At 38.1% G+C, this 17,519-nt stretch overlaps 1 protein-coding gene across 2 annotated transcripts; it reads left to right on the top strand.

The window, feature by feature from the left end:
• Positions 1–102: 102 nt before the first annotated feature.
• Positions 103–10,150, top strand: LOC135945486 (uncharacterized). Of its 2 annotated transcripts, none has more exons than XM_065493214.1 (12): positions 103–578; positions 4,645–4,856; positions 4,907–4,990; positions 5,220–5,408; positions 5,625–5,966; positions 6,136–6,441; positions 6,868–7,091; positions 7,151–7,315; positions 7,637–7,832; positions 8,131–8,400; positions 8,562–8,828; positions 8,946–10,150. In XM_065493214.1, the coding sequence occupies exons 1-12, from the start codon at positions 305–307 to the stop codon at positions 9,117–9,119; spliced, it is 2,703 nt and encodes a 900-aa protein (XP_065349286.1). In that variant the 5' UTR covers positions 103–304; the 3' UTR covers positions 9,120–10,150. The 2 variants fall into 2 exon arrangements, with proteins under 2 accessions (XP_065349286.1, XP_065349287.1); XM_065493215.1 differs by lacking the exon at positions 103–578 and adding an exon at positions 3,850–3,883.
• Positions 10,151–17,519: the final 7,369 nt, after the last annotated feature.

The raw sequence follows: 17,519 nt of genomic DNA, 5'->3' as shown, positions 1-17,519 counted from the left end.
CCTATTCGCACGATCCTGCCGAGAAATCTTCCATTCGGCAAGAAAACTGGATGTTTACGGCACGCCCCCCTTTCCCCTAAAATCAATGTGCGAAATCCCACCGCTGGCGTAGACCTATATAATCAGCGGGAGCCGCGAGCGCGGAGCCAAACGAGCTACGACGAACAGCCTGCCAGAGGGTGCTGCGAGCGTGTAAAGGGCACCACTCACGAAAGACAAAGGGCGAAGACCACCAGCAAGAGGACTGCAGGAGTGTCCGAGTGCGGACATGAGGAGTTGGTGATGTCCTGAGGCCTCCCGGTGCATGTGGAGCCGCGCGGCGCTGTGCGGCTGCGGAGGGCAGCCTCCAGACATGGTCACGCTCAACATCTACCCGCAGGACTGCAGCCTGCACTTTTCCATCTACTGCAGACACGAGCAGGTCGCGCTGATCGGCGGCTTTCCCACGGCCGACGTGCTCGCCAACTGTGCCTTCAACTCGAACGCGGCCCTCGACTCCAACTGGCTCGCCCTCGTCAGCGCGCTCGGCTTCGAGATTTGCCGATTTTCGGACAACTGGGCCCTCGTCTGCGAGTCTGGTATAAAAATTATTCAAATGCTTAATTAAACAGGAATTTAAATGAGCTGAATTAAAAAAAATTTGAACAGCTCACAATCAGTGATTTGTCTCTTTAAATTCTCATTGGTATTTTTTTTTTTTTGCTTTATTTTATTTGGCTTGGGGGGAATGTGTGCTCTTGGCATTCACGTCGGGGGATCAATACCGAGAAGTGTGTTGTATATCGACAGGGAACGGCATGTGCGCTAAAAGGAGTTATTCAGCTTTTAGGCAGAAATCCAATATTTGTGTTTTGTCTTGAGGCGACTGTTCCGTTCTCCAGATCTATTTTCGGGCGCAATAATAATAATACCAGAATATCATGCGTGCGGTGCTCTCACAGGGTTTCCCAAAGCAAGTTTTATTTTTTGTGTTGCCTGCTGATGTAATTAACTATAGCTGTCTTCGTAATCAGCACGCGCGCGGCGTAATCTTTAATGACTGGTTCCTAATCACCTCTCCTTTTATGGCAAGTGTGATTTCCGCTCATTTTTATTCGAGCAAAAAGCAAAGTACGTGCGAGCGAGCCGATTGTTCGGAATTCGTTATCGATCGAACGGACGCGGAACTTCTTACTCGCGGGGGTCACTCCATCGTGCAGTAGAATGTGTTTAAATTAAAAGGACACGATCGAGGTTCCCGTCCCGTTACGAGAAGAAATAAATTTTCGAAACGCAGCCGGCTGTATATTTAAATTCTCTCTCTCTCTCTCTTGACTTGCAAGCAGTAAAAACAAATTATTAAGCGCACAGCACAGGTGAAATAATTATAGTTTGTTGCACCTTTGGTGTGATGTGAGCGGCGAGCGGTGACGTTCATTTTGGCCTATAAATAACCAACACTCATGATGTTCCGATACAAAAAATATGACAGGTGGGTTCAAACAGCTGGGTTTAAAAAAATGTGAAATTAAAAAGTGTTTTCTACTTGATTTGCTTGAAAATTTTAAAAATGCCCTGAAAAGAAAGACAAATTTAAAATTTCATCCGCAGAAAATTAGGATTTTACACCAGGGGCGAGATTCGTGTGACGCGCAGGTATGGCGTTGGCTGGGGTGCGGCGCCTTTCAGGGTTGCATTTTATTCTTACCACCCGATTTTTTTCATCACTGGTTTTAAACGGTTTTTACCACTCAATTTTAACCAATTTCTTGCGCGAGAAATGCAAGAAATGAATTTAATCCATTTTTCCCCTATGAAAATCTAAAATTTGCGGTCGGAGTGGTCAAAAATTTATCCACTGTGCATGTTTTTTCATTTTTGCTACCTCAATTTTTCCAAAAATTTATCTCAAAATTTTTCAAGTCGAGGCCATGAGCTAATAATTAGAAAATAATTGAAAACTGAGGTGCAAATATTGTCTACAAGAAACTGGTAAAAATTAAAAAAAATTGTTTTCAACACTGCACTGCATTTTTTAAATTTTGCAACTCTGGTGCCTTTGAAACAGGCGAAATGTGTCAAAGAAACGAGTTTTTTTTATTAAATTGAGATAAAATTTGCTTATTAATGATCAATTACACGCGAAACTCACACGAAAAGCAAAAGATGGCTTTCCCACATTTCGATACAATCTTCGATCTGGCTACCGGTGAGATTTTAAAAATCTAGATCTAGATGATGAATTGATAAATTTTCTCCAAGACTTAAGGGCAAGTTTAGTAACGAAATAATAATTAAAAAATACACGCAGAGAAAATAATAGCAATTAATTATTATTCTGCATTTTGTATAATTACAGGAGTAGCCATACATTCTTTGAAAATTTCTCATTCTTTCCTAGAGATTTATTTTCTTTTAAGTGACATCTTAAAAATTATAAAATATTATCTGTAAAAAATCTTTGACGTAATTGAGAGGACAGAGTTCTTTGAAATCTATAATATTTGATATTGAGTGGCTTTTGCTATGGAGTGGAAAATTTTAAGTTCTATTGTATTCTTAATTATACTCGATATCAGCTGTGTAAGGAGATTAAAACGCCTCGAGTTTTATTGACCTTGTAATTTAATTAATTAGTTCATTTCACCTAAAAAAAGCATACAACAATTTACTATTTTTTTAATTCTTTCTCAATGGAAACTCAAAAGTTTGTTTAAAAAAAATGAATAATTTGTCATTGATAGTCCTTCAATCTAGCCTCATCGTTAATTTCCACAAACAAAAGATTAGCAAGAATAGCTATTAGATGTTTAAATTAATTTTACAAATATCAGTTAAATTATTAGTCAAAATTAATTCTCAAATCAAATTTGGTACGAAATCGACAGTTTCATTAAAAAATACTGGTGCAAATATAAATCAAAAATTATTTTTCTAACACATCTATAAATTAACTATTTGTTTAGCCTATATAGATTTAAATTAGAGCAATACTGAGCTAAACATTTCGCCAATAATAATTTTTATTAATTGAATTTCAAGTTCAAATTTCCTCAACCGCTTCCAGCCGCCAACTGTGATTTAGTATTGAGCTAAAAAGTAAAACAGGTTTTCCACAATCCCGGAGGAAAACGAGCCAGTCGAGTTGAGCGCACGGAATACAAATCGAAAGGCTTCCTAAGCCATTGTCGGCGGTGGCGGTGGCGGCGTTAAAGGCCCCAGGGCCGGCCTCGTTTCTCGTTTCATAGGTCATGCACAGTGCGAAAATTGGGATTTGGCTGCACCTGCCGCAAGTCACGGACACCCTGCTATGATCTCACGGAAAAATTATTATTATTTATCATCCTCTCCGATTGCATCTCGAGTTGACTCGAGTGGCGAGATTTCGCGTCGCGCTAATAACGTGTGCATGTACCAAACAAACAATCGGCGGGCGCGGGAGATGCGATTACCTGCGCTATGGCACGTACGCCTGCATCTGGAGTGGGACGTAAGCTGCATCATTGGGAAAATGAAAGTGCAATAATCGCCGCCGAGCGTGGGTGTCAAATATTTAACAAGGCAAAACGGCTCTTAAATCATTTCCGGGCTCGTCAGTGCGAATGAGGATGACTCTTTAAAAATATCTTTTCCTCGTATTCTCGAGATGGAGATGGAGATGGAGACTATAAAACAAATTGAAATTTTTATAGGTTTGCACACTTAACCTTGGCTGCTCGGTCAAGCTTAAAAAAGTAGAGTGGAACTTGCCGCGTTCCTATTTGTGCATTTAAACACGATCCCTCTTAGGTTTGCGCGTCGTGGATCCGGTGTCGATTTTCTTTCTTTCTCACCGTGCAAGGGCTTTGGTAGTTATTTTGTTCCTAGCTCTGCTCGAGTGATGAAATGCACGACGCCAGTCCAGGTTTTGCTTATTCCGTTTCGCTTGTACATTTTTTGCCTTTTTAATTTTCTTGTTAAAATTATTAATTTATTCTATTCAGTGGAATAATTAATTAATTTAAATGGGATTGTAGTTTTCAATAATTTAATACAAAGCATTTCTTTATTTTTTCTTTAATTGGGATAGTTTTTGTAGAAATTTTAAATTGTCTCTTGTTTTTCCAAACAAAGTATTCGAATATTTTCAACTGTTCTAAGTGAAATGCGTACACTTTGATTGTTTTTTAAAAAAAAACTATCATTTGCATTAAATATTGTTTTTATTTCTTCTTGAGGTAAAAAAACACACGGGCATTTTACTAATACAAGTAGGAAGTAAGTGTATTTCATACTGATTGTGAAGAAACTTGAAAATTATTGTAATTTTCGGCTTAAGTAAACAATTTTTTCAACAATATGCAAAAGTATTTAAGAACCTTGTGACAGTTTAAATTCGAAAATTGCCGAATATCTCCAAATTCTCCTGCGCTTGACCATATTTTCCTGCCTCCCATCGAGATCTATCCAACGGTCTAGGAGACATTTTAGGGAAAATCTTTGTTGTGAAATAAAATCAGAATTAAAGTAGGGAGACAGTCCTCGCCATTTGAAAAACTTACAAACTTTTCCGACATTTATTTTAAAAATTTACTTTTTGTTGATTTTAAATTACAGCCATTTGCTAATTGAAATATTTTGCTAGATAGACTTGTAAACCTAATGAAATTTTTAAAATTGTTTCAGTAAAAGCCACCAGCTTCTTCTTCTTCCTGGGCGTTGGAGGGTTCGTGTGCTACAAACTGTACCATCATTACTGGCCGAAAAACCCGCCGGACTCGCCGCGCAACGCAAAACGTAGCATTTTCACTTCCACGGGCAAGACCTTGAAAAATTTGTACCAAACAAGGCGACACCTTCTCGAGTCGGGCGAAGAGGCCCCCTACGGATCCGTACAAGTGCGTAGAATGTTTGTATTATTCGAGCAAACATTTATTCTATTTTTTAGAGTAACTACTTCGGCCCGGACACATCATGCGACGACGCCGACTACGCAGATAGATACAACTGCATATCCCTCTCACAATCGGAGGTTCGTAAATTGTTTCAATTAAACCTTTGCTCATCTCATCACATTGAAATCTAATCTTCTGGGCGATTCCATGCCCGTTTTGACCTTCTCGCAAATTTACTGCCTGATCGTTGAACCTCAAGTAGTGCTCTAATATCTTACCTAAATACAAAACAGAAGCTGCGCTTATCAATTTCAGTGGGCTCGTCACTGATTAGGTGCTAATCAAAATATTTCATCGGTTTCGCAGGATGATGAAAGCATCTACTCTGAATCTCATCTCAGGGACCGCAGGTCGGCTTCCAAACGCTGCAGAAATGGCTTCCGCAGTATGTGGGGCGGCCGCAGAGCGAGCCAAACGCACACCAGGGAGGCAGCCAACAAGGGCTGGCTCCTCTCCAGCATCAACGGCTCCATCCCCCCACTATCAAATCCAATAGTAAGACCCGTTCATCCCAAAAAATTAAATTAAATTAATTGGAAATGGTTAAAAAATTCTAAAGCAAATACAAAAATTGTTTACATAAAATAACTAAATTTTACAGATGAATTCTAGTAAATAAACATTTAAAAAATGTCAAAAATTGATAGCATAATTATATATATTATTATTAAAAAAAAACAAATTTACAATCCTCCATGAATGATTTTGCAGCAAGTTCAAAAGAAGGGAGCAAGCTGGCCGGTGACGCCGTGCAAGGGCGACGACAAGCCCAACCTGAAAAAGGCTCAAAGCTACCTGAACTTCGCGGAGAGGATGGCGCCAGACGGCGCCGAGAGCAGCAGCCTTGAAGGCTCCTATCCGTGCTACCCATCATTGCCGAGGGACTTTTCTGTTGACTCGCTCGGCTTCTCGTTCTCCGACTACGAGAAGCACGGCTCCAAGTTCCACAGGGAGGGTTCGTTCGAGAGCACGTGCTCCGACTTCAGCATCGAGTGGAGCGTCAAGGAGACCGACGACTCGGCAACTGTTGCCTGCCTTGAAAAACTGCAGCAGGTATTTATTTTATCTTTTGATTTGTCATCCGCGTGGATAAAATTATATTTCATGGAAATATAAATATGATTTTCAATATTTTTTAAATAATTGCTCTTGATAAGTAACACGTAATTTTTTTAATATTTTTCGTAAAAAAGAAACAATAAAAAATATTAATTATTTCCAGGAAATTGACCAGCTAAAAAACAACTGCCTGTTGATGGACGAAGACTTTGAAACCATCAAGTGCAACCGGAACGTGCCGGGAATGTCTAGCCTGATGACGGAGGCGCCGAACGAAGAATCCGAGCGAAAAGCGTGTTTTGCCGGCCTTTACAGCCTCACCTGCATCAACAAGAGCATTTCCTCTGAGTTGTCAGACATGGCTCTGATCAACTGCAGTCAAGGAAGCGAGCAGGCGAAGCAATTGGACTCGCCAATTGCAGCTGCGACGCAGCAGATGCACATAGGCAGAGGATACTACTTGCCAAGCGTGAGTCACACTTTTATTACGCGCGTCTGCTCTCATTCTGCGAGAACGAAATGGCGAAATTATTACTGTCTAGAGAAACGTGATAACTAAGCCTATAAAATCCCTGATAATACGTTGAAAAAAATGTTGTTTCTTACTTTATGTAAGTTGAAAATTGTTTTAGGCTTGAAAAATTGCACAAATTTTTCTGACCTGATTTTAAGACAAATTTTTTCGATAGAAGAAATTAACAAAAATATAAATATTTTATGCCTCTTAATTTTTTAATTATTTCATTTAAAAAAAGGTTTTTTCGCACTATTTATAAATACTTTTAAATGTTTTGGAGACTAAAACAAATCAAATTTGATCATGTACATTTTTAGCTATCAAGAGCAAGTTCAGTTTTCGACAGTATAAATAATAAAAAATGTTAAACTTTTTCAGCAAGAACAGCAGATGTCTCTGGGGTCTGCATTTAGCGAGGAAGACGAACTGATGGCCCACCTGGAGTGGGACGAAGACCTGGACCAGCAGCCCCTTTTCGAAGAGCGAGACGACGACGCCGGTGACGAGAAACTAAACTGCGTCGCCACCTTGGAGTTGGATTTGGAGGCCGAGCTGAGCGGCCAAGACCTTAACCTTGACAATAACGAAAACCCGACACAAAGGTCGGTGTTTTTCCACTCTCGCTTGGCGTTCCACTTTCTCACAAGATCAATATTTACAGCCTCCAATCTGTGCAAGCCGAAACAAAGAAACCGGAGCTCAAGCTGTTGAATTTGCAGCCGCCCAATCTGCTGCAGTGGAGCTCAGAAGAGTCGGGCTTCATGGAGTGGGACACTTCCTCCGAGAGCCACCGCACCCTCAGCGACTCCTCGCTCCTCTCCAGAAGGTAAGCCCCGGTCGATTTTTTTGTTTTAATCGGTAGAATCGCCAGATGATATTCTTCACGCTAGTAGGGGTGTGTAATTTAGACAATCGAATAATAACTATAAAATTTGTTTTAGAAATATTATGACAGTTAATGTCACAAAAACTTAATTTTATTAATAATATTAGCTTCTTTTAATTAATTATTATACTGTTTTTAATTTTGGAATTGATATTACACGTTCAATTTTGGTACTTGAATGTAAAAAATAAATATTCAACTTTTTTCTGGGTCTTCCTGTCATTCACAGCCCTAGTAATGAGTGATTCAATTTTTGTCCAGCTGGATGAGTGGTGCGAAAACCAGCGAGCTGGTCACCCCCGAGTCTGATGCCTTTTTGACCCCCTCCTCTGAATTACCCACCCCCTCCGATGTGAGCCCGCCGCTGCAGCCAAACATTGGCGACAGGGAGCAAATTCTTGAGTATGCTCTAAGGGAGTGGCACGGAAACACGCTCAAAGCCCAGAGGATGCTCAAGGTATTTTTTAAAAAAAATTCTTTGACCCCTCTATGCCAAATTAGTTTGAGAGCTTGTGATTTTGCTTATTTTATATGCAAATTTAGTTTAAAATAAAGTTAAATCGATATTGCTTAATAAAAATTAATTTTCAGCCTGAAAAAATGTAAACAGCTTTCAGAACCTAAAATATTTTGTTCTATTTTATTAAATTTCTATAGGAGCACAAAAATTGTACATTTGTTTACTATTTTTATATTTACTTCAAAAACCCCGTCCGCATACCAATGTAAAATCTCAAACCAAATAATAATTTCAGGGTTATTCGGAAGTGTCCGGAGTTGTAGGCAAGCAATACATCCGCCGGATCCGCGGCGACAACTACTGCGCTGTGCGAGCGGCGCTTTTCCAATGCCTTTCGACGAATTTGCCCGTGCCAAAGGGCGACGCCACGTTCGCCGCGCTCGCCAAGGCCGTCGGCAGCGGCAGCTCCTGGATTCAAGACTGGCAGTTCGCCGGACGCCTCCCTTACAGGGGCAACAACGTGCTCCACGGAATGAAGCAGTGCCTCGACAGCTTAGACAACGTGGTAAGAATTTTACTGGTTCTTTAATACTGTTAAATTAAAAAAAATATATCATTTTCGACTTCAGGCATCCGAATCTTTTTACTCTTAGAAATATCAGAATATTCAACAAGATTAATCAGTTGATTGGTAAAATTTGAAATTCTGTCATTTTTTGCTTACAGTCGACACTTTTGAGCGAAACTACAAACCGTGAGAGCCTGTTGGTGAACATGTTGAACGCGAACGCCAGTCTGGACCTGCATTTGCTGGAGGCTGTCAAGCTGCACATGATGGCGACCGCCCTGAAAATCCACGAGCAGAGCGTCACCTGCCCTGACGAGCTGCCCCTTTTCGCAATGCTGATGTTCGCCAGGGACACTTCAGAGAACCCCAGAGACTTTATGAACAACCACCTGCAAGTTGTCGGCAACAGCGGAGGCCTCGAGCAGGTAATTCTTTATTTTTAACTACAGTAAATTTAAATTAATTCAAAAAATTATAAAAATATATCTAACTAAGATAAATTTAACCCAACATTTAAATTTTTATTTGAATTATTTTGACAGGTTGAAATGTTCCTGCTGAGCCACACGCTAGGCGTGAACATCAAGGTGGTTCGACCAAACTCCTTTGGCACCGAAGACTTTGTGTGCAGCTTCGGCAAGGAGGAGACAACGCCAAGCGAGCCGAGCATCGTGCTGATCGCCGAGGACGACAGGCACTACAACGTGCTGCTCTAGCAAACGACGCTTATTCACTAGTTGGGTAAAAAGAGGAAGAAGAGTTTTGTTATGATTGTGATCCTTAACACTGCTGGATTAGTGCCGTGACTTTTCCTAGATCTATTCGTTGCTAACCTTGATTTTACTTTTCTGTGCTGATTCTGTAGACTTCTTTGTTGACTTGTCAGGAATCTGGTCAGTGCGTTGAAAAGGCTTGGCAACAAATTCTGTACTCTAGCGCCTAGTTGAGCAAAAAATGTTCCTTTATCTAAGCCAACGATTACACAAACTAGTGATGTTCAAATATGTAGTTAGCGGCAGCAGACTGTGTGGATGAAAAGCTTTTAAACGCAGCCCATTAAAATGATACCTCATCCGAGTAAACTGAAAATAAAAGTACGCGGTCGCAAATAATCGCTGTTTACGTTTGCCAGTGGCGGTCGCTTCTCTCTTTTTTGTAAATCGATGCCTTACCTTTCCTAATCAACAAAGTGCTGGCTGGTTTGCTCTCCGCGTCGGAGTGGGTAATTATCTGAAACTGTTATAAGGCTGCTGGAATGATCCTACCGAGTAAATTTAGTCCCCTGAGTTCCTTTTGACCACACTTTGCGACCTCGAGAGAGAGGCTCAGTATTTTTAAGAACTTAATTTATTAATTATTTATAATTTGCCGTCGATGCGTGAAAAAAGCCGCCACTGAATTTTAAAAATTTATTATACTGTTAGTTTTGGATGAAAAGAAAGTATTTTAAATGAAAATGTAACAAATAAAAACAATGAAAATGCAGCATATAGGATGTATATTTTAAAAAGAAGAGCTCGACAATTATTTTTGTGACTGTACGATGACACATTTATTTTCCAGTTGAATGGTGTGCACAAATAATATCGTTTCTCCAGAGTTGTCCAACAATATAATTTTAACTTATGTGTTGTGCAATACTTTGCTTTACTCTCCCGTACAAACAGGACTGGCCAAATTCATTTCATGTCTGTTCAAAACTGTTATACTAATAAATAGATTGTTAAAACATGTTCATTCTAATTCATTCCTTCGTTTTCTTGGTAAATTCCTCAAATTAAGATATTTTCCAGGTCCGCGTAGAATTTGGTGCCTTTAAGAATTCTAGAAAATTAATTGGGGATTAAAATTCCAAGGATTGTCCATAGATGTTTTGTCGCGTAAGGAAAATTTACATTGGAAAGATATTAAATAAATTGCGATTCGCTGCAGGCAGACGATGTTAGATTTGTCAGATTGTAAATTTTGGCTTTTATGATCAAATAAAAATAAATATCCCTGACTTAAAAGCCACCAACACATCTCAAGTTGTAAAAGTTTTATCCATATCAAGCTAAACAAATAAAATAGGGATGTATAAATACACTAAATCTGAAAAGGATTTAATTTTTAAGAAATAATTAAGCTTTTAAATAAAGCACAAAATTTAGAGCTGACAATGAGATTGCTCGGAAATTTGCACAACCAATTATTTATGATCGGGGTTTTCCTTAACATTTTAATTAATTTTATAGAATTTCAGACAATTTTCTTTGAGAAAAAGGCAGAATAATTTTGAGTGCTTAATAGACGGTTTGCATTGTTCTACCATATACTTTAATTACTTATGGACTCGAGGCTTTGTTTTATGGCTTCTTCTTTTTTTGTAAATTGAATAAATTTTTGCAAGAGTTCGCGTTTCTAAATATAAATTGCAACACAAATTTAGGACTCTAGACGAGAGGCTTCAATATATATCTGCAATAAAGCCTAAAGAATATTTAAAAATTAAATATAAATATGAATATTTTGCCTACTAGAATTCAAGAACGTATTCGTTAAAAAAATGCGATGAAGTTATATTATTAAAAGTATGTTTTCCCTCAACAAATTAAAATTAGGACACGAAATTTTGAGAACTCATTAAAAAATTCTGCTTTTCGAAGGGAATACAATTTTTACGTATTGGTGATGCGCTTTATTGTCTTCTTTTAGCAAAAGTTAGATAAACGTGAAATTTTTGCCTCCAAGGATAACGTTTTAATGTCCGGTTCGAGTACATTTTCCCAGATTTCAGTCAAATTTGATCTCAGCTTTGTTCGTCGTAATTATTTTAGGCATATATGTGGTGGTAAATGGGGGTGAAGATCCGCCCTTTTCCCCCTCAAGCCCCCAGGGGTGAGTTTTTGAGCAAATTAAACTAGAACAAAATTTGGCGTTTTTTTAAGTCAATCAGTCATCAGGAAATGAAATCTGCTGGCCCCATTTTTACAAATATTAATTGATCAATTCATCCGAAATTGGATTTTCGTGTCAATTTTATTCTTCTTTCTTAATTAACAATCAGGTAATCCAGATTTTTTGCCGTTGCAAACAGAAATGTCATTCCACTCCGCAAACGCATCTCAAATTTCGCGAAAGACGCATTTTTCCTGGGGCGGGTGGGAGAGCAGTACTTTATAGTAGAGTGCGGCCGGTGCTCGTGCTTGGTAACCTGAGCACGCATTTCGTTGATGATGATTCGCGGCAAATGTGTTTTCTCCCCTCTGGCGGCTGGCGGGAATAGCGGAGTGGCTGCCGGAAAGCGAGTAAAACAGGCCGCAAATTATTAATGCCGGCTTGAGGCTCGATTAATCAAACTCCCCCAGCCGAGGCGAGGCGAGGCGGGCAGCAAGGCGGCCGCAAGGCAGGCAGCGCCGGCACTCAGTCTCTGTGTTTATGGAATATTAGATCGGCTGAGTGGCAAGTCGTAAAATGGCGCGCGGCTTGTCCCACCAGGCTGCCTCGTGAATGTTTCACCAGCAGTCATTATACTCGCTGCCTCATCCCTCAAACTTGCATGCCTTTCCTCCTGATAGCCCCCGAGATTCTTTCAGTTATGCAACACGTGCACCACCAAAGCCCACACCATTGCGTAAATTCGATTTTTTTTTTCACAGCCGCCTTGGCTGCTTTATCAATTTGCAGCTCCACATTATGACAGCTTATTGCAAGATTTGTAATCTTTTTGAAAGAAAAAATAACATTTATTGGCAATTTAAAATAAATTAATTGAGTTAAAGTGTCTCATTTGCTTCCGTGGATTTGTTGCATTGCAATGGGCAGAATTCTCTCAATTCTTCTTTCACTAAGGTGTCCCATAAATTCGGACCTCTCTTGATTTTTATAAATTTACGGCGTCTTCTAAATTTCATTAATTCGGTTCATCTGCCAAATTTCCCTTCACACGGGGCAAATATAGAAAATTATTTGAATTTGTTGAATGCAATAAGCAAAAAAACTGCCCTATTATTTGCAGTAATCAAAAAAGAACCTTGCTAACTGTAATTTTTTTAATTTTCTCCAAAATTTAGAGCGCTTGACTACATTTTTTTAGCAGATTTTGATTCATCTGTTCAACAGCGTATGAAACCTTTTAGGGAAACTCTTTGTTGAGAAATGAAATAAGATTTCAAGCAGGGAAACAGTTCTTACCATTTAAAAACCAAACGCCAATTTTGCAATGCGCAAAAATGCACCACTGGTTTTTTGCATACAAAAACAGCTGGAAAACCCCCACCACTATTGGTTTTTTTCGCATTTTTCCCGATTTTAACCCGAAAAAGTAATATTTCGCGTCATAAAAACCTGCAATTTTGGAAAATTAAGAAGAGAGTTAAAATTTTCTGTCTTTTGGTGAAACTATATTGGCTTTCATACTGATTTTGTAAAATCCCATTTTCCGGTCATCCATAATTAGAGTTTTTGATCTTCAATAAGAATGCATGTGTTTCGGGAAATTACGCAAAATTGCAGATAAACCCGCAAAAAACATTTTTTTGCAATGCAGTGGGTTTACATGAAAAAACGCGGGCTTTTGCAAACCCTGCTTTTGCTACCTTTGCGGCCTATTTTCTAAAAAAATTGCAGTGCTACTTCTACGTCAAATTTGGGTAGCTGAATCCTAAAAGGGATATCAGTTCATGCATTGGCAGCAAGGAATTTCCAGTCTTTTGCAGTATCAATCCTCTTTAAAAACTCTTTCGAGTATTTAACGTTTTAATGATTGGCAAAATTACTGATAAGAAAGAAAGCTCTATTAAACAAAAAATAAATTCAACAAAAAGACTCCCTTACAAGGCTTTTGATTCTCCCCAAATTTTATAGCTCAAATTAAAAATATTTTACACTGGAAGGGTCTAATTAGCAAATAATTATCAAACTAGCGTTCTGTGAGTGTGTTTTTTTTTTTAACATCAGAATCTGTCGAATCGAGATAAAAAAATTAATGAACGTCATTTCATAACGAACACTGCGATCTTTTCAATTAGAACGGGTGTTTTTGCCAGCGTACCAGGGAGAAATAATTGATATTCCATCGCAGTCGATTAATTTTCCACTTGGCCGATTTCTTTCTTTCGTCTTCGTCGTAATTAGCGACTTTTTAATTGAATCTCTCCTTATTTCTCTTCATTACCGGGCGCGGAGGCAAGAGAAAAGTGCGTCGATGCCAGCCCGGCGAGAAAGAGGGAGCTCATTAATTAAAAATAAGCGAGAAAGATACACATCTCAAGAGCTCGTTGAGTCGTTAAACTGGAAGAAAATTGTCATCGCCTACCCCCATGCTCTCTCTCTTGCTTCTCCCTTGCACCTAATCTTTCTATGCCAGACAGTTAAAACACAAATTAGCTGTCGCGTAGAAAAGCATGAGAGATGATCCCGCCGGGGGTCTCATCCCACCACGGAAACCCGAGCTGAATTTTTAATGCAGCTGGAAAATGAGAAAATTGCTGCCAACACTGGCAATCCCGCACGATGAATCATGCTAGAGAGACGCGATTTTTCACATTAAAACACAAGAAATGAGTGAAGTTAATTAGGAGGTAATTTTTCTAGACAATATTAAATTAATTTTCGAATTAGTTAGATGTAACAGTAAGAGGAATTCTTGTTTTTGAATTAAAATCGGTAAAAAATCAAACCTAAAATAGTATTTCAGGCAGAGAGAACAGGGTATTCAACAGGAAACTATTTACTTTAAACGTTTTGGTTTTTGGCTTAACTATTTAACTCGTATAGCCTTTCCTGAAATGGTGGAGCTTTTGGCGATATTAGGAGATTTTAAGGAATTGGCCCAAAATTTCAAAATTGTTTTTAAAAATACACAAACATGCAAACTCTGTTTAATGAATTAGAGAAACCGATCAATTTTTACATCCCAAAAAGTGTTCATTGTTTTAACTGTTGCGTTTTCTCCCACTTAGCACCTTTAATTTTTTTGGACTAATGCGCAATTTCCAAATAAATTATATTTAGAAATAAGTGGTATAGATTTTTTTAGCTTCGTTCTGGACACTTTATAGGAAAATAAAAATGTGGCTTAAAACAATATCTCATAATCATATTTAAAATTCACCCATTCTGATTTAAGTTGGTTTTTGGTTGAATTTAGAAAACATTCAAAAATTTGTATTGTTTTAAAAGTCCCGGAATTTTCTTGCTGGACATTCCGAGGATATAGACAGCCAAGGAAATATCTACAAAACACCAAAAAACCTACTTGATGAGAGTTAAAAAAATTAAAATATTAATTTTGTCGAAGGTAAAAATGATCAATCGTTTGAAATTTTATGTGTCCCTATTGACAAAATTTAACTGTTGAAGATTATTATATAAAACGATCGGATTTTTTACGCATCACTAATCTTTAATTTAAAAACCGTCTCAAAAATTTAGAAGCGAATCTCGTGGAAATAAAAACATCAAACAAGGAAACGAGAAAGAGAAGTAGCGTGATTTCTCAGCACATCTCGCTTAATTTCCAGCCCGTTGAGAGAGGAGCGGAAAACTGCCGCAGAGACTCGAAAAGTGAGCGGCGAGGATCGAAGTCGCGCGATCAATCACTCGGCATGTAATTACTTCAGTAAATTTAGCCCGCCTCGCACGTCTTGCAGCCTGCAGCAACAAACACACACACAAGCAGTGCTCTCTCTCTCTCTCTCTCTCTCTCTCTCTCTCTCTCTCTCTCTCTCGTGTTATTTAAAGCGAGAGGAGCGGCGTGAAAGACCCGAGAAATGGTTATTAGCTCCCTTAGAGCGATGATTAAACAACAAAATCCGCTGATTAATGGGCCAGTGAAGAAAACTCTTTAGAAGACGGCTTTTTCTTTATTTAATTTTAACATTTAATGTGGTGTTTTTGCAGTATTTCTGTTGATGATTTTTAAACACAAGTTTACACATTGTTTTTAAAAAAGAAATTATTATTTTACATTTTTTGATGCGGAAAATCTTAAGAATTGACACCAAAAAAGAACGCTAATTTTGAATAATGTTTATTAAAACCCAAAAACCATCCCCGGAAACTTCCTGAGGGATTGAAAATTAATTTAAATCTCCAAAATAGTCATGAATATTTGTTTAAAATCGGTCGATGGTCATATCCGCTCAGGTGGAAAATCAAATATTTGATAATACTACAATTAGTTTCGAGGCCCGAAATTACTACGTTTTTAATACTTTCAATGTGCATATCTCGAAAATGAATAAAATAATGTTTATATCCCTTAATCTTGAATTTGGAGCAATATTTGTGTTTGTGCATTGCGTTGAGAAAATTTTGGGCCTTAGATATCTGGCGGTGATTTTAGAATGCGGCCAAATTTAAGTGACCTATGACCTTGAATCTGTTGCTGATTTTTTGCCCATTTTATTATCTTTCAAATGGCGTAAAGTTTGTCTCATGTGCACTTCTGGAAGCCGAGATAATCGAATTTGAAGCCAAAACTCTTACAAGTTGGGCAATTTTTGGATTTCAGAAAAATGAAATACTTTTATTTGGTTGGTCACCTTCCTGGAGGCAATCAACATACCAAGTATACTTCAAATCGATTGAACCTTTCTAACTTTGTGTCACCTAGAAATAGAGAAAGCCTAAAACAATTGAAATTTTAATTAGCAACCGTCTGAAATATTAACTGATATATCTTAAAGGGGAAAAATTGAATGTAAAAACAAGGAATATCGTGAAACTGATGATTGATTATCATAATTTATATACATTGACTAAATTGCTTTTCTTAATTAAAATTTGTCCAATTTGTTTTCTTTTCCTCTACAAACAACAATTTAAATTTTTAAGAACGAAAATTATGCAATAATAAATTTAAACCGAGTATGTAAACTAAACAGTTAAAAACGTAATTATTTTACGGGAAAAAAAGAAACAAAAATAAAGCTCGAATAAGAATAAATTGATTTGTAGTTTTATTCAACAAGTGCAAGCAATTTAATCACTTTAAGTGAAATAATAAAACATATTATATTAACTGCGTCTGACTATTATTTGATTCATGAGGCGAGCGTATATGCACAGTTTAATAAATCAATCTGATAATTGGCGCAATAGGGAAGCTGACGGTGAAAGGCAATTAATTGTCAGTTTGAGCCAGTCATTCTCGTGTCAAATTTAGGAGCGGTGGCGGCGGCGGCACAAAAAATCGGCGGGCTAACAAGAATTTTAATTGCTCACACGCAGCCGGCGAATGGGGAACGGGCAGCTCATTAAGACCGCTCGAGAAGTGCTGGGCTAAATAACCAATTAGCCCGCAAGCAGCAGCTCCCCTCACGCGTCTAGGGGGTGCTGGGGGTGCCTTTTTTCAACTTATAATTAGACACACTCGCTTCTTCCTTTCCTACAAATAAGCAGTTACGCTAAGCAGCGCGTCGACAAATTGCAACAATATAATACACGTTTGAGAGCGGGCCGAGGCATAAAAAGCTCATTTCCAGATCCTTTTCAGCCCGCGCGGCGTGTGAATGGCGAGTGAACACGCCAGCTTCTTTTATTACTCTCCTCGTGCACTCTCGGTAACAGCAGCTCTCGGGAGAAGAAGCAGCAGTGTAATTTGCGCAACGAAATTGCTCCCGTTTTTCTGCCAACCTGTCGATAAATGCGGAACAAAACTGTTTTTAAAAGAAGGGCAGAATTTTGGTATGCTCTATTTATTTATTTTTTAAACTTTAATACGGGGAGATTTATTATTTTTATTTTCAAGTGAGTTGATGCAGGTCTACAATTGAAAAAATAATTAGAATTGTTGATAAAAATCGTTGAATATGAAGTACTCTAAAAAAATTAGGACCAAGAAATTTGCCAAATTTCTTGAATGATTGAACGGGTTTGTCAATAATTTTACGCTTAATGTCAATTTCACCCTGCTCTTTCCCAATTTTGAGAACTTAATTGTTGTATGAAAATGGTAAAAATTTATTTTGCAGAACATATTTTTTGACGGTATTTGACAATACATTTTTTGCTACAATAATTTTGTTGTTCAATATAAGGGCTAAATTAAGAATTTTTATGTAAAACTATTACATACGAAATAACTTATACCTTGGTTTCAAGGTAGATGCTGATGAAATTAGAAAAATGAA

This window comes from Cloeon dipterum, chromosome X (assembly GCF_949628265.1).
Source record: "Cloeon dipterum chromosome X, ieCloDipt1.1, whole genome shotgun sequence".
In the NCBI taxonomy this organism is placed as follows: Eukaryota; Metazoa; Arthropoda; class Insecta; order Ephemeroptera; family Baetidae; genus Cloeon; species Cloeon dipterum.
The sequence above is the reverse complement of the archived record's forward strand: the minus strand, read 5'-3'. Positions and strand labels throughout refer to the sequence as shown.